This window comes from Dendropsophus ebraccatus, chromosome 15 (genome assembly GCF_027789765.1).
Source record: "Dendropsophus ebraccatus isolate aDenEbr1 chromosome 15, aDenEbr1.pat, whole genome shotgun sequence".
NCBI lineage: Eukaryota > Metazoa > Chordata > Amphibia > Anura > Hylidae > Dendropsophus > Dendropsophus ebraccatus.
The window spans coordinates 74,811,559-74,836,606 of record NC_091468.1 but is presented as its reverse complement, the minus strand read 5'-3'; the positions used below and the strand labels follow the sequence as shown (position 1 = coordinate 74,836,606).

At 50.2% G+C, this 25,048-nt stretch overlaps 1 protein-coding gene across 1 annotated transcript in view; it reads right to left on the bottom strand.

Moving 5' to 3' along the window:
- The window catches only part of LYST (lysosomal trafficking regulator), a 442,781-nt gene that overhangs the window by 170,826 nt on the left and 246,907 nt on the right, over positions 1-25,048 (bottom strand). Inside the window, exons 28-30 of the mRNA XM_069954584.1 lie at positions 22,876-23,015; positions 22,498-22,704; positions 12,880-13,056 (exon numbers count right to left, since the gene is read on the bottom strand). Coding sequence (XP_069810685.1) covers positions 12,880-13,056; positions 22,498-22,704; positions 22,876-23,015 — 524 coding nt within the window. The remainder of the gene's footprint in view (positions 1-12,879; positions 13,057-22,497; positions 22,705-22,875; positions 23,016-25,048) is intronic.

Below are 25,048 nucleotides of genomic sequence, written 5' to 3'. Positions count from 1 at the left end.
ATTCTGTGGATTCGTGGCTCGGAGAAGTTCTCATAACGGCCCAGGACGGATGGAGGAGAAAATTAAAACAACTCTGATCAGAGAAGACGCCCCTTGTGAGTCACCTGACATAACTGCACTGTAATGTATATGGTGTACAGAGCCTGTGTAGGGCTGGGTCAGCCTCTATATGACTGGATGAGGTGATAGTGATCTGTGTACAGTGGAGCAGCGGTGGTATTAGTCAGTATGTGGTGGTGTTATTCAGTTTGCAGTGGTATTAGTCAATATGCAGTGGTATTAGTCAGTATGTGGTGGTAATATTTGTTACTTTTTTCTGGTACTGTGTTTTATTGGTCTCAGTATGGATTTGGTCAGTAACAATATGGTGGTGATGGTAGTGGGTGTGGTGTAGCGGTAATATTTCCTTCCTATATACTGGTAATATTGGTCTCAGTGTACAGGATTTGGTCAATAACAGTATGGCGGTAATATGTATGGTGATAAAATGTTCTCTTCCTATAGGCTGGTGTTATTGGTAATATCGGTCTTGGTCGTGAAAAGGGGGTGGGGGCCCAAGTTGACCTCTCGCACCAGGGCCCAGGAGACATTAGCTACGCCCCTGGGCACAGCTACTGCCAACAGATGAGGTATAACAGGTGCAGCTACTGCCAACAGGTGAGGTATAACAGGAGCAGCTACTGCCAACAGATAAGGTATAACAGGCACAGCTACTCCCAACAGGTGAGGTATAACAGGCGCAGCTACTCCCAACAGGTGAGGTATAACAGGCACAGCTACTGCCAACAGATGAGGTATAACAGGCACAGCTACTGCCAACAGATGAGGTAAACAGGCGCAGCTACTGCCAACAGGTGAGATATAACAGGCGCAGCTACTCCCAACAGGTGAGGGATAACAGGCGCAGCTACACCCAACAGGTGAGGGATAACAGGCGCAGCTACACCCAACAGGTGAGGTATAACAGGCGCAGCTACTCCTAACAGGTGAGGTATAACAGGAGCAGCTACTCCCAACAGGTGAGGTATAACAGGCGCAGCTACTCCTAACAGGTGAGATATACAGAAGCAGCTACTCCCAACAGGTGAGGGATAACAGGCGCAGCTACACCCAACAGGTGAGGTATAACAGGCACAGCTACTGCCAACAGGTGAGGGATAACAGGAGCAGCTACTCCCAACAGGTGAGGTATAACAGGAGCAGTTACTGCCAACAGGTGAGGTATAACAGGCACAGCTACTGCCAACAGGTGAGATATAACAGGCGCAGCTACTGCCAACAGGTGAGATATAACAGGCGCAGCTACTGCCAACAGGTGAGGGATAACAGGCGCAGCTACTCCCAACAGGTGAGGGATAACAGGAGCAGCTACTGCCAACAGGTGAGGGATAACAGGCACAGCTACTCCCAACAGGTGAGATATAACAGGCGCAGCTACTGCCAACAGGTGAGGTATAACAGGAGCAGCAACTGCCAACAGGTGAGGGATATCAGGCACAGCTACTGCCAACAGGTGAGGGATAACAGGAGCAGCTACACCCAACAGGTGAGGTATAACAGGCGCAGCTACTGCCAACAGGTGAGGGATAACAGGAGCAGCTACACCCAACAGGTGAGGTATAACAGGCACAGCTACACCCAACAGGTGAGGGATAACAGGCGCAGCTACACCCAACAGGTGAGGTATAACAGGCGCAGCTACTGCCAACAGGTGAGGGATAACAGGCACAGCTACACCCAACAGGTGAGATATAACAGGCGCAGCTACTCCCAACAGGTGAGGGATAACAGGCGCAGCTACACCCAACAGGTGAGGTATAACAGGCACAGCTACTGCCAACAGGTGAGGGATAACAGGAGCAGCTACTCCCAACAGATGAGGTATAACAGGCGCAGCTACTCCCAACAGGTGAGGGATAACAGGCACAGCTACTGCCAACAGGTGAGGTATAACAGGCGCAGCTATTGCCAACAGGTGAGATATAACAGGCGCAGCTACTCCCAACAGGTGAGGTATAACAGGCGCAGCTACTGCCAACAGATGAGGTAAACAGGCACAGCTACTCCCAACAGGTGAGGTATAACAGGAGCAGCTACTGCCAACAGGTGAGGTATAACAGGAGCAGCTACTCCCAACAGGTGAGGTATAACAGGCACAGCTACTGCCAACAGGTGAGGTATAACAGGCGCAGCTACTCCCAACAGGTGAGGTATAACAGGCACAGCTACTGCCAACAGGTGAGGTATAACAGGCGCAGCTACTGCCAACAGGTGAGGTATAACAGGAGCAGCTACTGCACACAGGTGAGGTATAACAGGCACAGCTACTGCCAACAGGTGAGGTATAACAGGCGCAGCTACTGCCAACAGGTGAGATATAACAGGCGCAGCTACTGCCAACAGGTGAGGGATAACAGGCGCAGCTACACCCAACAGGTGAGGTATAACAGGCGCAGCTACTGCCAACAGGTGAGGTATAACAGGCGCAGCTACTCCCAACAGGTGAGGTATAACAGGCGCAGCTACTGCCAACAGGTGAGGGATAACAGGCACAGCTACTCCCAACAGGTGAGGTATAACAGGCACAGCTACTCCCAACAGGTGAGGGATAACAGGCGCAGCTACTGCCAACAGGTGAGGTATAACAGGAGCGGCTACTCCCAACAGGTGAGGTATAACAGGCGCGGCTACTCCCAACAGGTGAGGGATAACAGGCGCAGCTACTGCCAACAGATGAGGTAAACAGGCACAGCTACTGCCAACAGATGAGGTAAACAGGCACAGCTACTGCCAACAGGTGAGGTATAACAGGTGCAGCTACTGCCAACAGGTGAGGGATAACAGGCACAGCTACTCCCGACAGGTGAGGGATAACAGGCGCAGCTGCTCCCAACAGGTGAGGGATAACAGGCACAGCTACTGCCAACAGGTGAGGGATAACAGGCGCAGCTACACCCAACAGGTGAGGTATAACAGGCGCAGCTACTCCCAACAGGTGAGGTATAACAGGAGCAGCTACTGCCAACAGGTGAGGGATAACAGGCGCAGCTACACCCAACAGGTGAGGTATAACAGGCGCAGCTACTGCCAACAGGTGAGATATAACAGGCGCAGCTACTGCCAACAGGTGAGATATAACAGGCGCAGCTACTGCCAACAGGTGAGGGATAACAGGCGCAGCTACACCCAACAGGTGAGGTATAACAGGCGCAGCTACTGCCAACAGGTGAGGGATAACAGGCACAGCTACACCCAACAGGTGAGGTATAACAGGCACAGCTACTGCCAACAGGTGAGGTATAACAGGAGTAGTTACTGCCAACAGGTGAGGTATAACAGGCGCAGCTACTGCCAACAGGTGAGATATAACAGGCGCAGCTACTGCCAACAGGTGAGATATAACAGGCGCAGCTACTCCCAACAGGTGAGGTATAACAGGAGCAGCTACTGCCAACAGGTGAGGTATAACAGGAGCAGCTACTCCCAACAGGTGAGGGATAACAGGCGCAGCTACTGCCAACAGGTGAGATATAACAGGAGCAGCTACTGCCAACAGGTAAGATATAACAGGAGCAGCTACTGCCAACAGGTGAGGTATAACAGGAGCAGCAACTGCCAACAGGTGAGGTATAACAGGCGCAGCTACTCCCAACAGGTGAGGTATAACAGGCGCAGCTACTCCCAACAGGTGAGGGATAACAGGCACAGCTACTCCCAACAGGTGAGGTATAACAGGCGCAGCTACTCCCAACAGGTGAGGGATAACAGGCACAGCTACTCCCAACAGGTGAGGGATAACAGGCGCAGCTACTCCCAACAGGTGAGGTATAACAGGCGCAGCTACTCCCAACAGGTGAGGGATAACAGGAGCAGCTACTCCCAACAGGTGAGGTATAACAGGCGCAGCTACTGCCAACAGGTGAGGTATAACAGGCGCAGCTACTGCTAACAGGTGAGGGATAACAGGTGCAGCTACTCCCAACAGGTGAGGTATAACAGGCGCAGCTACTCCCAACAGGTGAGGGATAACAGGCGCAGCTACTGCTAACAGGTGAGGGATAACAGGTGCAGCTACTCCCAACAGGTGAGGTATAACAGGCGCAGCTACTCCCAACAGGTGAGGGATAACAGGCGCAGCTACTTCCAACAGGTGAGGTATAACAGGCGCAGCTACTCCCAACAGGTGAGGGATAACAGGCGCAGCTACTTCCAACAGGTGAGGGATAACAGGCGCAGCTACTTCCAACAGGTGAGGTATAACAGGCGCAGCTACTGCCAAGAGATGAAGTATAAAAAAACTACTTTATTAAAATAATAAAAACATATATAAAAGAATCAGCATTACGCATTTCTAGATCGGAGCGGTCTCTAGCATTTGATGAAGAGTCTGGTCCGGTCTAGAAAAATGTAATGCTGATCCTTTTATATATTTAAATAAAGTAGTTTTTTATACTTCATCTGTTGGGAGTAGCTGCACCTGTTATCCCTCACCTGTTGGCAGTAGCTGCGCCTGTTATCCATCACCTGTTGGGAGTAGCTGTGCCTGTTATACCTCACCTGTTGGGAGTAGCTGCTCCTGTTATATCTCACCTGTTGGCAGTAGCTGCTCCTGTTATATCTCACCTGTTGGCAGTAGCTGCTCCTGTTATATCTCACCTGTTGGCAGTAGCTGCGCCTGTTATCCCTCACCTGTTGGCAGTAGCTGCGCCTGTTATACCTCACCTGTTGGCAGTAGCTGCTCCTGTTATATCTCACCTGTTGGCAGTAGCTGCGCCTGTTATACCTCACCTGTTGGGAGTAGCTGCTCCTGTTATCCCTCACCTGTTGGCAGTAGCTGCTCCTGTTATACCTCACCTGTTGGGAGTAGCTGCTCCTGTTATACCTCACCTGTTGGGAGTAGCTGCGCCTGTTATACCTCACCTGTTGGGAGTAGCTGCGCCTGTTATCCCTCACCTGTTGGGAGTAGCTGCTCCTGTTATATCTCACCTGTTGGGAGTAGCTGCGCCTGTTATCCCTCACCTGTTGGGAGTAGCTGCGCCTGTTATACCTCACCTGTTGGGAGTAGCTGCGCCTGTTATACCTCACCTGTTGGCAGTAGCTGCTCCTGTTATACCTCACCTGTTGGGAGTAGCTGCGCCTGTTATATCTCACCTGTTGGGTGTAGCTGCGCCTGTTATACCTCACCTGTTGGCAGTAGCTGCGCCTGTTATACCTCACCTGTTGGGAGTAGCTGCTCCTGTTATATCTCACCTGTTGGGAGTAGCTGCTCCTGTTATACCTCACCTGTTGGGAGTAGCTGCTCCTGTTATATCTCACCTGTTGGGAGTAGCTGCGCCTGTTATCCCTCACCTGTTGGGAGTAGCTGCGCCTGTTATCCCTCAACTGTTGGGAGTAGCTGCTCCTGTTATACCTCACCTGTTGGGAGTAGCTGCGCCTGTTATCCCTCACCTGTTGGGAGTAGCTGCTTCTGTATATCTCACCTGTTGGGAGTAGCTGCACCTGTTATATCTCACCTGTTGGGAGTAGCTGTGCCTGTTATACCTCACCTGTTGGGAGTAGCTGTGCCTGTTATCCCTCACCTGTCGGGAGTAGCTGTGCCTGTTATACCTCACCTGTTGGGAATAGCTGTGCCTGTTATATCTCACCTGTTGGGAGTAGCTGCTCCTGTTATACCTCACCTGTTGGGAGTAGCTGCGCCTGTTATACCTCACCTGTTGGCAGTAGCTGCTCCTGTTATCCCTCACCTGTTGGCAGTAGCTGCGCCTGTTATATCTCACCTGTTGGAAGTAGCTGCGCCTGTTATCCCTCACCTGTTGGCAGTAACTGCTCCTGTTATATCTCACCTGTTGGGAGTAGCTGCTCCTGTTATACCTCACCTGTTGGGAGTAGCTGCTCCTGTTATACCTCACCTGTTGGCACTAACTGCTCCTGTTATCCCTCACCTGTCGGGAGTAGCTGCACTTGTTATATCTCACCTGTTGGGAGTAGCTGTGCCTGTTATACCTCACCTGTTGGGAGTAGCTGTGCCTGTTATCCCTCACCTGTCGGGAGTAGCTGCTCCTGTTATACCTCACCTGTTGGGAGCAGCTGCTCCTGTTATCCCTCACCTGTTGGGAGTAGCTGTGCCTGTTATCCCTCACCTGTCGGGAGTAGCTGCTCCTGTTATATCTCACCTGTTGGGAGCAGCTGCTCCTGTTATCCCTCACCTGTTGGGAGTAGCTGTGCCTGTTATCCCTCACCTGTCGGGAGTAGCTGCTCCTGTTATACCTCACCTGTTGGGAGCAGCTGCTCCTGTTATCCCTCACCTGTTGGGAGCAGCTGCTCCTGTTATCCCTCACCTGTTGGGAGTGGCTGCGCCTGTTATCCCTCACCTGTTGGCAGTAGCTGCGCCTGTTATCCCTCACCTGTCGGGAGTAGCTGCTCCTGAAATATCCATGAAGCTAATAAGCGAAAGGGATACATGTGAGTGCATTGGCTGCCCATAGAGAGAAGGATAGATATTTATGTTTATAATCAAACCCCCCTTCAAGGGAGATCAGTTATTCATATTAAAAGATTAATTTACAGGAAGAAGCATGATCCTCTGCTGGTTACTGGGCAGAGTTTGGTAAGTATCCATATAATTGGTTAAAAACATGATGACGTCATCATACCAGCTTATCAAAACCACCCGATGCCGGTAACCGTTGATACAGTTACATCAAGAAAAAGAAGAAGGAGCTTGCTTACTTATCGTTTTCCGTGATTTTTGCTGCACCATGGATGATCTCTACTATAAGGTGCTGTCCAGGGCGTCCGGTTTAGGTGGCTAAGACTGGTTGAAACAGTGCCTTTGCGTTGCCACCGAAGATGGAGATTCAGTACCTACCGGAACCGGTGTAAAAGTTTCGGGACTGCCGGGGTCTGGCTGATCCATCATGGCCGGTGATGTGATGAAGCCGGGCGGCCTGTTTCGTCTGCCTGTTTCTGGCGCAGGAAGATCCAGTAATATGACGAGTGGCTGCGTCGGTGATGGAGGCGGTCCTTCCGGCGGAGCGATGGGCGGTATCGGAGGCGGAGAAGAATAGGTCATTCGTAGGCGGTCCGGAGGCCGTCAGAAGAGAGTTAGGAAGATGAAGTCGCCGGTTAAGCCTGCGGACAGAGGTCGTAAGGGGCAACCTAAGAAGAGGAGAGTGCCGACGAAGGAGATTTCAGACCCACTGCCTACTGGTTCATTGAAGGATGCCGACAGGGAAAATAGTCTGGGTGAGTGTGGTGCTTTTAGCGCCCCCCCCCCCCCCCTGCGATGCCGGTTCCTAATGTATGTGCCGGGCAAGCAGTTTCTATTGATAAAACATTATTATCTGGGATAGCCACTCTTTTACGGATGTTAGGCAGCGATAATGTGTCTAGTACTATTGATACTACTGCTAAATGTATGTCTTCCCCTACTGCTATGGGTCTAGATTCTTTGGGGACAGCATGGGTTAATAAATCTGTTGATGATGGGATGCCTACATTAGACCGTTTTTTCTCTAGTGGTTCACCGGCTGAGCAGCTTGTCCCTACCACGAGACCTGGTGTACCTGATGTGTGTTTTAAAGAAGTATTACCATGTACTGTCTCGCCCTTAGGCTTTCATTTATCTCAATCTACTAAAGATAAAATTTGGAAGTTTGAGTTTATTGATTTGTTCTCCTTGTTGCCACAATTCAAAGAGCGTAAGGATGAAAAGGAGGAGAGCGACAAAAAAGCCGGTTGTTTATAAATCTTTTAATAATTGGTTACAGGCTTTTTGTATTTACGCTTCTGTTTTGGGGGAACGTCATCCGGCTGTCTGTCCTTCCCTGTTTCAGCACGTTGACATAATCTTAGATGCATATCGTAGCTTTGGTGGTACTGCATGGCTGAATTATGATGAGATGTTTTGGCAAAAATTGTCGATATATCCGAACCTAAAGTGGGGACAAAAGGATGTGGGACTATGGATACAGTTGATGATCCCACAGAGAAATCGTCCCGTGGTGTCGACTGCACCGGTTCAGTCCTTTCGTAAAGGGCTGTGCTTTGCCTACAATGAATCTTCCTGTAAGTGGGCACAGTTGTGCAAGTACAAGCACGAATGTGCTCACTGTGCCGGATCTCACCCAGTGTCCAGATGTTTTAAGAGGTTGGGTCACAACATGCAACAGCCAGGTATTGTCAGAGATTCGATTCCGAAAGGCTTGGACTCCGGTGAGACTGGACGTAATGCGTCAGTGGCTAGAGTGGTATCCAAACAAACAGATGGCTGACTTGTTGCTCTTCGGTTTTGAATATGGATTTCCGGTTCCCAGTTATACAGGTAAAGGTTGTTGTGTTGCTGGTAACTCTAACTCTGTATTGTTGAATAAGTCCGAGGTGGACAAAAAATTGTCCAGGGAAATATGTGAAGGGAGGGTAGAAGGTCTTTTTTCTCCCCCCCCCCCCCCTTTTCAGATTTTAGGATTTCTCCGTTAGGTCTTATTCCCAAAAAGGAGCCTCATAAGTTTAGGCTGATTCATAATCTTTCTTTTCCTAGAGGTTCTTCTTTAAATGACTCGATAAGTCCCTGGTATCGGTGCGTTAAAGTTCTTTTGATTCGGCGCTTGATTTAGTTAGGTCGTGTGGTCGGGATGCATTGTTATCCAAGGCCGACATTGAGTCGCCGTTTAGACTGTTACCCGTTTGTCCGATGGGTTTTAATTCTCTTGGTTTTATGTGGCGTGGTAAATATTTCTTTGATAAATCGCTGCCTATGGGTTTTGTCGATGTCCTGCTTTTATTTTGAGTCTTTTTCTTCTTTTTTGGAATATGTTGTTACGGAGCGCACTGGTGTCCATTTGTGTTGTCATTACTTGGACGATTTTTTGTTTGTAGGTGGTTCAGGTTCCGGCGATTGTGAGAGGTTATTGTCCTCATTTGAGATGGTTTGTTCGGAGTTTGGTGTCCCTTTGGCCCAGTCTAAGACGGTTTTACCCTGTACTAGGTTGGAATTTTTGGGTATTGTCATTGACACTGTTAGAATGGAATTTTGTTTGCCCGAAGCTAAGATTTTAAAAATCCTGGGTTTGTTGTCGGCCTTTTTGTCAAAGAAGAAGTCCTTTTTGAAGGATTTGCAATCGTTACTTGGCAACCTGGTGTTTGCGATTCGTGTAGTCCCGATGGGCAAAGTTTTTTGCTGGAGGATGTATGCGGCTACGAGAGGTCTCACCTCCCCGTACTCACATGTTCGTATCACATTACCCTTAAAGGAGGATATCCGTGTTTGGTTTTCCTTTCTTTCTGACTTTAACGGTAGGGCGGTTTGGCAGGGTGAATTCATGAACACTGATGCTTTGGGTTTGTTCACCGATGCAGCAGGCAGCTGTGGTTTGGGGGCTTTTTGGAATAATCATTGGTGTGCTGACGTGTGGCACCCTAGTTGGGTTGAGGCTGGTGTTGTCAAGAACATTGTGTTGTTGGAATTATTTCCAGTATTGGTTGCTCTTACTTTATGGGGGGATGATTTTAAGGATAGACGAATACTGGTTAACACTGAAAATAAAGGGGTGATGTTTGCGATTAACTGTATGTCTGCTAAGTCGGATTTGGTTGTGCAATTGTTGCGCCATTTATTTTTGCGATGTTTTAATTTGAATATATGGCTTAAGGCTAAATATGTTCCTGGTACTTCTAATGTTATAGCGGATTCTTTGTCTTGTCAACAGATTTGTCGATTCCGATCTTTGGTGCCTGGGGCGGATCTGGAGGGTCTTCCTTGTCCGCCAGGTCTTTGGGATTTAGTTTGGAACTGATGTCTGGATTTCTCGAAAGATCACTCTCTAAAGTCACCTGGAAAGCCTATGCTGCTGCTTGGATTAGGTGGTGTTCTTTTTGTACTGGCCACCGTTTTTCCCCCCTTTCTTCCTCTCCGTTGCACTTTCTGTCTTTTCTGCCCGACTTGTTAGCTCATGGTGTCTCTTTATCTGTTATCTTGAAAATTGTCTCCGGCGTGTCCTTTTTTCAGAGGTGGTTTTGTGTGAACTCAATTTCTGCTTTCTTTGCTGTAAAACAACTGTTGAAAGGGGTCCGTTTGTCTAGGGGCCCGGTTCCGGACGGTCGTAGGCCTGTTACTTACCCTATGTTGTTGCTCTTGATGAGTGCTTGCGATGAGGTTTGTTTGTCCCCTTGGCTGCGCTGTTTAAGGTTTCCTTTTCCTTGGCGTTTTTTGGTGCTTTCCGTGTCGGTGAATTGGTTGCTGATAGTATTCGATCGGTTTCGGCTTTGTGTCTTCGTGATGTTAAGGCCTCTAGTGTTATGGTTTCTTTGTCTATCAGACGGTCCAAAACTGATCCATCTGGAAAAGGTTCGACTCTGGTTCTGCGATCTATCGTTGATAGTGCGGCCTGTCCTGTTCGTTTAACTCTTGAATTCCTGTTGGTTCGCCCCGGTTCGTCCGGTTCCTTTTTGATCCATCAGGATGGTTTGTCTCTATCCAGATATCAGTTCGCCTCCGTTTTTAGAAAATGTTTGTCGTTTTTAGATGTTGACTTGTTTGGGTTCTCTGCTCATTCGTTCCGCATAGGTGCGGCGACGGAAGCGTTCAGGCTGGGACTGTCTCCCCCTCGCATTAAGGCTATTGGTAGGTGGAAATCTGATAGATATAAGTTATATGTTAGACCTCATTTATCTTTTTGATTCATTTCAGGTCCGACTCCGACCATCGTTTGGATTTTAGGACATTCCTTCATTTACTGGGCACACAGACGTGCGTTGAACAGGCCCTATACTACTAACCTAGGTCTGGACGGTGTGTCGGTATATTGGGCGGGGGTGAGAGGAATGCGCTGGGATGATTTGGTTGATCTGGTGGAAGGGGTTTGCAGGGTCTGACCGTCGCCTGACGTACTTATTCATTTGGGTGGTAATGACGTCGGTCGGGGTCGGACCGATTTGTTGTTTAGCAATTTTAAACTTACTTTTAAGGTTCTGCATTCTTTATACCCTAATACCGTTTTGTGCTTTTCTGAAATCGTACCGAGATTGGTGTGGTCGTTTCCCGGTTACACTTTTCTCGATATGATTAGGCGTCGTCTTAACAGGGGGATGTCTAATTTCATGGCCACAGTTGACGGAATTTGTTTTCGTCACTTAGACTTGGAGGGTTTTATTCCTGGTCTTTATCGTCCAGATGGTGTCCATCTGTCCGATATAGGATTGGATATTTTTAATATGGGCTTGCAGAGCGTTAGTGAATTGGCCTCGGCGCGCTTGGGCTCATGCTCGGCTGCGCCGGCATTGGTGGGTGGGTCGCCTCAGGATACTTAGGGGCGGACATTGATGTTTTGATGTTATTTTCAACTACTTGTTGGGTAAACTAGATTGTTATTTAAGATAAATATAAATTAGTACACAGTTTTTTAATGTAATCTTTAATTAATAAAGATATTGATTGAGTAACCTTAAATAAAATCCGTGGCCATGTATTCCACAATTTTCCGAAATGGTTGTTTGTGTCATAATTTTTAGGTAAAGGGGTTGGGCATATGCCAATTGCACATCACATGTTATATCTCACCTGTTGGGAGTAGCTGCGCCTGTTATCCCTCACCTGTTGGGAGTAGCTGCTCCTGTTATCCCTCACCTGTTGGGAGTAGCTGCGCCTGTTATACCTCACCTGTTGGGAGTAGCTGCTCCTGTTATCCCTCACCTGTTGGGAGTAGCTGCTCCTGTTATACCTCACCTGTTGGGAGTAGCTGCTCCTGTTATACCTCACCTGTTGGGAGTAGCTGCTCCTGTTATCCCTCACCTGTTGGGAGTAGCTGCGCCTGTTATACCTCACCTGTTGGGAGTAGCTGCTCCTGTTATCCCTCACCTGTTGGGAGTAGCTGCTCCTGTTATGCCTCACCTGTTGGGAGTAGCTGCTCCTGTTATCCCTCACCTGTTGGGAGTAGCTGCTCCTGTTATCCCTCACCTGTTCGCAGTAGCTGCTCCTGTTATATCTCACCTGTTGGGAGTAGCTGCTCCTGTAATATCTCACCTGTTGGGAATAGCTGTGCCTGTTATATCTCACCTGTTGGGAGTAGCTGCGCCTATTATACCTCACCTGTTGGGGGTACCTGCTCCTGTTATACCTCACCTGTTGGCAGTAGCTGTGCCTGTTATCACTTACCTGTTGGCAGTAGCTGCTCCTGTTCATCCTGCTGGTATTGTTACGGCACTGGCGGGGGGTTTACTGGAAGGCTGCACACTGGTTCTCTTCCTGAGTATACGTATGGAGAGTTGGGCCTCCATCTTGCACACCTCAGCCAGGTGAGAGGGGAGCCGGTATCACTCCGTTACTGGAATTCTATCCATCCTATTGTATCTGGTCCTGCACATGGAGCGCTGTCTTTCTTCTCTTTTCCTCTTATTAGGGGGATACACAGGCAGCTGGTCAGTTCTTTTGCCGTTGGGTCTTCTGATGTTCTGTGCATGGTTTGTATGGTTTATAGTGTTTGTCTTGTACTGAGTGGCTTTTCCTAGTAAGGGATCTCTGTATACTCTCCTAGTGTACGCTCTCCTAGTGTACGCTCTCCTAGTGTACGCTCTCCTAGTGTACGCTCTCCTAGTATACGCTCTCCTAGTATACGCTCTCCTAGTATACGCTCTCCTAGTATACGCTCTCCTAGTATACGCTCTCCTATTGTACACTCTCCTATTATGCTGGACGTGCAACCGGTTATTATTGGTATTTTTCATGACCACATAAAATGAGACAGGTCAAATGAGAAACATGGCCAAAACCAGCTTGGTCACTAAGGGGTTAAAGACACCAGCACCTGATACCACACGATCCCACACGCTCACATGCAGCTACAACAGCAATACCGCTAAGAGAAGGTTACAAAGTTTTCTGACCTCTTTGGACGCCTTCAGCAGGTCGGGCTTCAGGGGGGCGTTGGGGGGGATGCACCTGTAACCAGACTCCTTTAATGCACTCATCAGTACGGCCCCCATACTCTGCTCCTCTTTGGTTACATCCTCCCGGTGGTTGTACAGCAATTCAAACAGATACAGAGCCATCTTGGGTCCATGCTGGGAAAGAAGAAATAAGAAAACTAGTCAAAACTCTATGAAGAAATATTTATTTGAGATATCCCCTATACATCCATATACAGACCCATACACATACACCCAAACATATACATCCGTACACATCCATACACATACACTTACACATCCATACACATACACTTACACATCCATACACATACACTTACACATCCATACACATACACTTACACATCCATACACATACACTTACACATCCATACACAGACACTTACACATCCATACACAGACACTTACACATCCATACACATATACTTACACATCCATACACATACACAGACACATCCATACACATACACTTACACATCCATACACATACACTTACACATCCATACACATACACTTACACATCCATACACAGACACTTACACATCCATACACATATACTTACACATCCATACACATACACAGACACATCCATACACATACACTTACACATCCATACACATACACTTACACATCCATACACATACACTTACACATCCATACACATATACTTACACATCCATACACATACACTTACACATCCATATACATACACTTACACATCCATACACATACACTTACACATCCATACACAGACACTTACACATCCATACACATACACTTACACATCCATACACATACACTTACACATCCATACACATACACTTACACATCCATACACATACACTTACACATCCATACACATATACTTACACATCCATACACATACACTTACACATCCATACACAGACACTTACACATCCATACACATACACTTACACATCCATACACATACACTTACACATCCATACACATACACTTACACATCCATATACATATACTTACACATCCATACACATACACTTACACATCCATACACAGACACTTACACATCCATACACATACACTTACACATCCATACACATACACTTACACATCCATACACATACACTTACACATCCATACACAGACACTTACACATCCATACACATACACTTACACATCCATACACATACACTTACACATCCATACACATATACTTACACATCCATACACATCCACTTACACATCCATACACAGATACAGACACATACACCCAAACACATACATCCATACACAGACACATACACTACCATTCAAAAGTTTGGGGTCACACTGAAATGTCCCTATTTTTGAAGGAAAAGCGCTGTACCTTTCAATGAAGATAACTATAAACTAGTCCTAACTGTAACCCAATCCTCTCTATACATTGCTAATGTGGTAAGTGACTATTCTAGCTGCAAATGTCTGGTTTTTGGTGCAATATCTACATAGGTGTATAGAGGCCCATTTCCAGCAACTATCACTCCAGTCTTCTGATGGTACAATGTGTTTGCTCATTGGCTCAGAAGGATAATTCATGATTAGAAAACCCTTGTGCAATCATGTTCACACATCTGAAAACAGTCTAGCTCGTTACAGAAGCTACAAAACTGACCTTCCTTTGAGCAGATTGTGTTTCTGGAGCATCACATTTGTGGGGTCAATTAAACGCTCAAAATGGCCAGAAAAAGAGAACTTTCATCTGAAACTCGACAGTCTATTCTTGTTCTTAGAAATGAAGGCTATTCCATGCGAGAAATTGCTAAGAAATTGAAGATTTCCTACAACGGTGTGTACTACTTCCTTTAGAGGATAAGCAGGCAGCTGGTATTCTATCATAGGTAATGGAGTGGCCAGCGCAGTCACCAGATCATCACCCCATTGAGCTGTTGTGGGAGCAGCTGGACCGTGTGGTACGCCAGAAGTGCCCATCCAACCAATCCAACTTGTGGGAGCTGCTTCTAGAAGCGTGGGGGGCAATTTCTCCAGCTTACCCCAACAGATTAATAGCTAGAATGCCAAAGGTGTGCAATGCTGGAATTGGTGCAAGAGTAGGATTCTCTGACGAAAGCAAAGTGTGATGGAAGAACAATGTTATTTCACATACAAATCAGTATTTCTAACCTTGTCAATGTCTTTTCTCTATTTTCTATTCATTTCACAACGTTTAGTAGTGAAGAAGTGTGACTTTTCATGGAAAACACAAAATTGGTTGGGTGACCCCAAACTTTTGAACGGTAGTGTACACCCAAACACATACATCCATACACATACATACATATACACTTACACATCCATACACAGACAAATACACATACACCCAAACACATACATCCATACACATAAATATCCATATACTTACACATCCATACGCAAACACATACACTTACACCCAAACACATACATCCATACACATACACTTACACATCCTTACACAGACACATACACTCAGCGGCCACTTTATTAGGTACACCATGCTAGTAACGGGTTGGACCCCCTTTTGCCTTCAGAACTGCCCCAATTCTTGGTGGCATAGATACAACAAGGTGCTGGAAGCTTCCTCAGAGATTTTGGTCCATATTGACATGGCATCACACAGTTGCCGCAGATTTGTCGGCTGCACATCCATGATGCCAATCTCCCGTTCCACCACATCCCAAAGATGCTCTATTGGATTGAGATCTGGTGACTGTGGAGGCCATTGGAGTACAGTGACCTCATTGTCATGTTCAAGAAACCAGTCTGAGATGATTCTAGCTTTTATCCTGCTGAAAGTCGCCATCAGATGTTGGCTCCATTGTGGTCATAAAGGGATGGACATGGTCAGCAACAATACTCAGGTAGGCTGTGGCGTTGTAACCATGCTCAATTGGTACCAAGGGGCCCAAAGAGTGCCAAGAAAATATTCCCCACACCATGACACCACCACCACCAGCCTGAACCGTTGATACAAGGCAGGATGGATCCAAGCTTTCATGTTGTTGGCGCCAACTTCTGACCCTACCATCCGAATGTCGCAGCAGAAATCGAGACTCATCAGACCATGCAACGTTTTTCCAATCTTCTACTGTCCAATTTCGATGAGCTTGTGCAAATTGTAGCCTCAGTTTCCTGTTCTTAGCTGAGCGGAGTGGCACCCGGTGTGGTCTTCTGCTGCTGTAGCCCATGTGCCTCAGAGTTGGCCGTACTGTGCGCTCAGAGATGCTCTTCTGCCTACCTTGGTTGTAACGGTTGGCTATTTGAGTCACTGTTGCCTTTCTATCAGCTGGAACCAGTCTGCCCATTCTCCTCTGACCTCTGGCATCAACAAGGCATTTCCGCCCACAGAACGGCCGCTCACTGGATGGTTTTTCTTTTTCGGACCATTCTCTGTAAACCCTAGAGATGGTTGTGTGTGAAAATCCCAGTAGATCAGCAGTTTCTGAAATACTCAGACCAGCCCTTCTGGCACCAACAACCATGCCACGTTCAAAGGCCTCAAATCACCTTTCTTCCCCATACTGATGCTCGGTTTGAACTGCAGGAGATTGTCTTGACCATGTCTACATGCCTAAATGCACTGAGTTGCCGCCATGTGATTGGCTGATTAGAAATTAAGTGGTAACATGCAGTTGGACAGGTGTACCTAATAAAGTGGCCAGTGAGTGTACATCCATACACAGACACATACACATACATACATACATACACACATCTATACATCCATATATATTCACTTACACATCCATAGACATATAAACAGACACATACAGAGACACAGACATCCATAAATATCCACTTACATATCCATACACATACACACACTTACATCTATACACATACACTTACACATCCATACACAGACACATACACCCATACACTTCCCTAACACATACATACACACACTTACATCCATAAATATCCATACACCTACACATCCATACACCCATACACGGACACATCTATACACAGACACTTACATCCATACACCCATACACATACACATCCATACACTTACACATCCATACACAGACACATACATCCATACATATTCACTTACACATCCATACATATTCACTTACACATCCATAGACATACACTTACATCCATACACCTACACATCCATACACATACACTTACACATCCATACACATACACCCATACACATATACACCCATACACAGACACATACATCCATACATACATATCCACACACATACACACACTTGCATCCATACACCCATACACAGACACATACATCCATACACATTCACTTACACATACATACACACTTACATCCATAAACATCCATACACCCATACACATACACTTACACATCTATACACAGACACTTACATCCATACACCTACACATCCATACACCTACACATCCATACACATACACCCATACCCCGACACATACACATCCATACACATACATTCATTCATACATATCCACTTACACATCTATACACATACACACACTTACATCCATACACCCATACACAGACACATACACCCAAACACATACATCCATACACATCCACTTACACATACATACACACTTACATCCATAAACATCCATACACACACACACACTTACACATCTATACACAGACACTTACATCCATACACCCATACACATACACATCCATACATACACATCCATACATATACATACACTTACACATCCATACACCCATACACATACACTTACACATCCATACACAGTTAAATACACATACACCCAAACAAATACATCAATACACAGACACATACACCCAAACACATAAATATCCATACACTTACACATCCATACACTTACACATACATCCATACGCATACACTTACACATCCATACACAAACACATACACTTACACCCAAACACATACATCCATACACTTACACACACACACTTACACATCTATACACAGACACATACACCCAAACACATACATCCATACACACACATACATACACTTACACATCCATACAAATACACTTACACCCAAACACATACATCCATACACATCCATACACATAAAACCATACACATCCACGTACATCCATACACACTCACTTACATCCATACACATACACTTACATCTATACACATACATACACCCATACTCACTTATATCCATACACATACACATACATCCATACACTTACACATCCATACACATCTATTTACACCTACACACTGACACATCCATACACCCATACACACTCACTTACTGTATATCTATACACCTACACTTACACATCCATACACATACACTTACACCCATACACATGCACTTACATCCATACACCTACACTTACATCCATACACACTCACACATCTATACACAGACACTTACACCCATGCACATCCATACATACACTTACATCTATACACATACACATCCATACACTTACACATCCATACACTTACACATCCATACACAGACACATATATCTAAACACAGACATCCATACACATACACTTACACATCCATGCACAAACACATACACCCAAACACATACATCCATACACATACATACACACACACACACACACACACACTTACACATCTATACCCCATACACATACACACACTTACACATCTATACACAGACACATACACCCAAACAGACATCCATACACATACACACACACTTACACATCCATACATACATATACACTTACATCTATACACACACACATTCACATCCATACACATACACATCCATACACATACACTTACACATCCATACACATATACTTACACATCCATACACAGACACATACACCCAAATATATACATCCGTACACATCCATACACTTACACATCCATACACATACACTTACACATCCATACACTTACACATCCACACACATCCATACACATACACTTATAGAGGGGAAGAGAAAGAGAGAACGGGCAGAGAGACAGAAAGAGGGGGGAGGGAGTGAGAGGGGAGAGAGGGACAGTGGAGTGGAAAAGAGGGACAGTGGGGGGGAGAGAGGGACAGTGGGGGGGGGAGAGAGGGGCAGTGGGGGAGGGAGAGGGACAGTGGAGGGGGGGAGAGGGACAGTGGGGGGGGGGAGAGAGGGACAGTGGAGGGGGGGAGAGGGACAGTGGGGGGGGGGGAGAGAGGGACAGTGGGGGGGAGAGAGGGACAGTGGGGGGGGGGGAGAGGGACAGTGGGGGGGGGAGAGAGGGACAGTGGGGGGGGAGAGAGGGACAGTGGGGGGGAGAGAGGGACAGTGGAGGGGGGGAGAGGGACAGTGGGGGGGGGAGAGAGGGACAGTGGGGGGGGGGGAGAGGGACAGTGGGGGGGGGAGAGAGGGACAGTGGGGGGGGGAGAGAGGGGCAGTGGGGGAGGGAGAGAGGGACAGTGGAGGGGGGGAGAGGGACAGTGGGGGGGGGAGAGAGGGGCAGTGGGGGAGGGAGAGAGGGACAGTGGGGGGGGGGGGAGAGGGACAGTGGGGGGGGGAGAGGGACAGTGGGGGGGGAGAGGGACAGTGGGGGGGAGGGAGAGGGACAGTGGGGGGGAGAGAGAGGGACAGTGGGGGGGAGAGAGAGGGACGTTGGGGGGGGAGAGGGACAGTGGGGGGGGGGAGAGGGACAGTGGGGGAGGGGAGAGAAGGACAGTGGGGGAGGGGAGAGAAGGACAGTGGGGGAGGGGAGAGAAGGACAGTGGGGGAGGGGAGAGAAGGACAGTGGGGGAGGGGAGAGAAGGACAGTGGGGGAGGGGAGAGAAGGACAGTGGGGGAGGGGAGAGAGGGACAGTGGGGGAGGGGAGAGAGGGACAGTGGGGGGGGAGAGAGGGACAGTGGGGGGGAGAGAGGGACAGTGGGGGGGGAGAGAGGGACAGTGGGGGAGGGGAGAGAGGGACAGTGGGGGGGAGAGAGGGACAGGGGGGGGAGAGAGGGACAGGGGGGGGAGAGAGGGACAGGGGGGGGAGAGAGGGACAGTGGGGGGGGAGAGGGACAGTGGGGGAGGGGAGAGAGGGACAGTGGGGGGGGAGAGGGACAGGGGGGGGAGAGAGGGACAGGGGGGGGAGAGAGGGACAGTGGGGGGGGAGAGGGACAGTGGGGGGGGGGGGGAGAGGGACGGGGGGGGGGGGAGGGACAGTGGGGGGGAGAGAGGGACAGTGGGGGGGAGAGGGACGGTGGGGGGGGAGAGAGGGACAGTGGGGGGGGAGAGGGACGGTGGGGGGGGAGGGGGGGAGAGAGGGACAGTGGGGGGGGAGAGGGACGTTGGGGGGGGAGAGGGACAGTGGGGGGGGGAGAGGGACAGTGGGGGGGGGAGAGGGACAGTGGGGGGGGGGAGAGAGGGACAGTGGGGGGGGGGGAGAGAGGGACAGTGGGGGGGGGAGAGAGGGACAGTGGGGGGGAGAGAGGGACAGTGGGGGAGGGGGAGAGAGGGACAGTGGGGGGGGAGAGAGGGACAGGGGGGGGAGAGAGGGACAGGGGGGGGAGAGAGGGACAGTGGGGGGGGGAGAGGGACAGTGGGGGGGGAGAGGGACAGGGGGGGGAGAGAGGGACAGTGGGGGGGGAGAGGGACAGTGGGGGGGGAGAGGGACAGTGGGGGGGGAGAGAGGGACAGTGGGGGGGAGAGGGACGGTGGGGGGGAGAGGGACGTTGGGGGGGGAGAGGGACAGTGGGGGGGGGAGAGGGACAGTGGGGGGGGGGAGAGGGACAGTGGGGGGGGGGGGGAGAGAGGGACAGTGGGGGGGGGGGGGGGAGGGACAGTGGGGGGGGGGAGAGAGGGACAGTGGGGGAGGGGAGAGAGGGACAGTGGGGGGGGGGAGAGAGGGACAGTGGGGGAGGGAGAGAAGGACAGTGGGGGAGGGGAGAGAAGGACAGTGGGGAGGGGAGAGAGGGACAGTGGGGGAGGGGAGAGAGGGACAGTGGGGGGGGAGTGAGGGACAGTGGGGGGAGAGAGGGACAGTGGGGGGGAGAGAGGGACAGTGGGGGGGGGAGAGAGGGACAGTGGGGGAGGGGAGAGAGGGACAGTGGGGGGGGGGAGAGGGACGGGGGGGGAGAGAGGGACAGGGGGGGGGAGAGAGGGACAGTGGGGGGGGGGGAGAGGGACAGGGGGGGGAGAGAGGGACAGGGGGGGGAGAGAGGGACAGTGGGGGGGGGAGAGAGGGACAGTGGGGGGGGGAGAGAGGGACAGTGGGGGGGGAGAGAGGGACAGTGGGGGGGGGGAGAGAGGGACAGTGGGGGGGGGGAGAGAGGGACAGTGGGGGGGGGAGAGAGGGACAGTGGGGGGGGGGAGAGAGGGACAGTGGGGGAGGGGAGAGAGGGACAGTGGGGGAGGGGAGAGAGGGACAGTGGGGGGGGGAGAGAGGGACAGTGGGGGGGGGAGGGACAGTGGGGGGGAGAGGGACAGTGGGGGGGAGAGGGACAGTGGGGGGGAGGAGAGAGGGACAGTGGGGGGGAGGAGAGAGGGACAGTGGGGGGGGGAAGAGAGGGACAGTGGGGGGGAGAGAGGGACAGTGGAGGGGGAGAGAGGGACAGTGGGGTGGAGAGGGACAGTGGAGGGGGAGAGAGGGACAGTGTGGGGGAGAGAGGGACAGTGGAGTGGGGAGAGAGGGACAGTGGGGGGGAGAGAGGGACAGTGGTGGGGGAGAGAGGGACAGTGGTGGGGGAGAGAGGGACAGTGTGGGGGAGAGAGGGACAGTGGAGGGGGAGAGAGGGACAGTGGGGGGGGAGAGGGACAGTGGAGGGGGGAGAGAGGGACAGTGGAGGGGGGAGAGAGGGACAGTGGAGGGGGAGAGAGGGACAGTGAAGGGGGGGGAGAGGGACAGTGGAGGGGGGAGAGAGGGACAGTGGGGGGGAGAGAGGGACAGTGGGGGGGAGAGAGGGACAGTGAAGGGGGGAGAGAGGGACAGTGGAGGGGGGAGAGAGGGACAGTGGGGGGGAGAGAGGGACAGTGTGGGGGAGAGAGGGACAGTGGGGGGGGAGAGAGAGGGACAGTGGGGGGAGAGAGGGACAGTGGGGGGGAGAGATGGACAGTGGGGGGGGGGAGAGAGAGGGACAGTGGGGGGGGAGAGAGGGACAGTGGGGGGGGGAGAGAGAGGGACAGTGGGGGGGGGAGAGAGGGACAGTGGGGGGGAGAGAGAGGGACAGTGGGGGGGGGAGAGAGGGACAGTGGGGGGGGAGAGAGAGGGACAGTGGGGGGGGAGAGAGAGGGACAGTGGGGGGGGGGGCCTCCTTGATGGGCGCCTGTCCTCTCCATCTAGCAGTATAACAGGACCCACCCCCCCGGGAGTTTCAATGTTGCTATGAATTGGGGGACAATACCCGGGGTGGTTGATGGATTGCCGCATCAGCCAATCAGTGAGTGCAGCAGTGCCCCGCCCCTCTCACTGACTGACTGGCTGAGAGGGCAGTCCATCACCCGGGCTGTGACATCCCACTGAAGGAGATCTCGGCTGGGGTCTTGGAGCGGCTACTAAGGCACGGGGAGAGGGGGGGTAGTGACTGCTCATTATGCTCCCCCCCTGAAGTTGCCGGAGTTCCCCTTTAGTAGATCCTAAGGCGTGCAGTCACTGAAGCAGCAGCAGTGGTAGGAGATTTACCTGTAATCCAGGACTTAAACATTCGCTCAGGAGACCCTGGTGTCTCGGCTCAGTAACTAGGTGAAGGACTTTCTTTCGATTCTCAATAGGCTGCGAAGGAGACAGAAGATGAGCGAGAAGCCGCCCCAGCTGGAGCCGGAAGGTGTCCGTGCACAGGTACAGGATGGTCTTCCACTGCTGCTTAGGAGAGCTGCCCCTGGCCGAGCCCTGAAGAAGAACAACATCATATATAAAGGTGTGCCGAGGACTGAGGGGTCAACACCAGGGCCGTTTCAGAGTCCCGGAGCGCCACAGCGACAAAGGGATGGACAGTGCTGCCCAGTGCAGACAACGCTGACCGGGAAGGAGATCGATACATGAAAGGAGAGCGATACATACCACTGACAGCATAATTCCTTCAATCATGATCCTTAACAACTCGCTCTGAAATTCAGTTTTAACGTGGGAAATATTTAGCTGCGACTCCTCTTCACTCGCTTCCATAGTCGGCTCGGCGTCCCCTTTTTCTTCTATAATATCTGAAACAAACAGAATAATACCAAGAATCTTTATGGAATACATCACCCCCATCCCGAGATGACTACATATAACCGATCATTAATCAATAGGGCACATGATCCCAAACATCTCTGTAATTTGCTGTTTTCCTGCAGTGACCAGCAGTTATACTTACCACCACTAGGTGTCTCTGTTCCTCAGTTATACTTACCACCACTAGGTGTCTCTGTTCCTCAGTTATACTGTTATACTTACCACCACTAGGTGTCTCTGTTCCTCAGTTATACTGTTATACTTACCACCACTAGGTGTCTCTGTTCCTCAGTTATACTTAACACCACTAGGTGTCTCTGTTCCTCAGTTATACTGTTATACTTACCACCACTAGGTGTCTCTGTTCCTCAGTTATATTGTTATACTTACCACCACTAGGTGTCTCTGTCCCTCAGATATACTTAACACCACTAGGTGTCTCTGTTCCTCAGTTATACTGTTATACTTACCACCACTAGGTGTCTCTGTTCCTCAGTTATATTGTTATACTTACCACCACTAGGTGTCTCTGTTCCTCAGTTATATTGTTATACTTACCACCACTAGGTGTCTCTGTTCCTCAGCTATACTCGCCCCCCCCCCCCCCACACACACACGGATGGAGCTGCTCAGCCTGTGATTGGTCCTTCCTGCACAGTGTGTCCACAGTCACCGGAGCCTGAGGCTGTTCTGCTATGGCAAAAGACATTTTATCATGAGCACCTTCCCCAATCTCCTTTAGCTTCCTCTACTGCCCTTACTCGGCAGGCTGTGAGGACAGATGACATCACTTCCTGTACTGCCCGTACTCGGCAGGCTGTGAGGACAGATGACATCACTTCCTGTACTGCCCGTACTCGGCAGGCTGTGAGGACAGATGACATCACTTCCTGTACTGCCCGTACTCGGCAGGCTGTGAGGACAGATGACATCACTTCCTGTACTGCCCGTACTCGGCAGGCTGTGAGGACAGATGACATCACTTCCTGTACTGCCCGTACTCGGCAGGCTGTGAGGACAGATGACATCACTTCCTGTACTGCCCGTACTCGAAAGGCTGTGAGGACATATGACATCACTTCCTGTACTGCTCGTACTCGGCAGGCTGTGAGGACAGATGACATCACTTCCTGTACTGCCCTTACTTGGCAGGCCGTGAGGGCAGATGATATAGCTTCCTCTGTTGCCATTACTCGGCAGGCTGTGAGGGCAGATGACATCACTTCCTGTACTGCCCGTACTCGGCAGGCTGTGAGGGCAGATGACATCACTTCCTGTACTCGGCAGGCTGTGAGGACAGATGACATCACTTCCTGTACTGCCCGTACTCGGCAGGCTGTGAGGACAGATGACATCACTTCCTGTACTGCCCTTACTCGGCAGGCTGTGAGGACAGATGACATCACTTCCTGTACTGCCCGTACTCGGCAGGCTGTGAGGACAGATGACATCACTTCCTTTACTGCCCGTACTCGGCAGGCTGTGAGGGCAGATGATATAGCTTCCAATGTTGCCCTTACTTGGCAGGCTGTGAGGGCAGATGACATCACTTCCTGTACTGCCCGTACTCTGCAGGCTGTGAGGACAGATGACATCACTTCCTGTACTGCCCGTACTCGGCAGGCTGTGAGGACAGATGACATCACTTCCTGTACTGCCCGTACTCGGCAGGCTGTGAGGGCAGATGACATCACTTCCTTTACTGCCCATACTCGGCAGGCTGTGGAGGCAGATGACATCACTTCCTTTACTGCCCGTACTCGGCAGGCTGTGAGGGCAGATGACATCACTTCCTGTACTGCCCGTACTCGGCAGGCTGTGAGGGCAGATGACATCACTTCCTGTACTGCCCGTACTCGGCAGGCTGTGAGGACAGATGACATCGCTTTCTGTACTGCCCGTACTCGGCAGGCTGTGAGGGCAGATGACATCACTTCCTTTACTGCCCGTACTCGGCAGGCTATGAGGGCAGATGACATCACTTCCTCTGTTGCCATTACTCGGCAGGCTGTGAGGACAG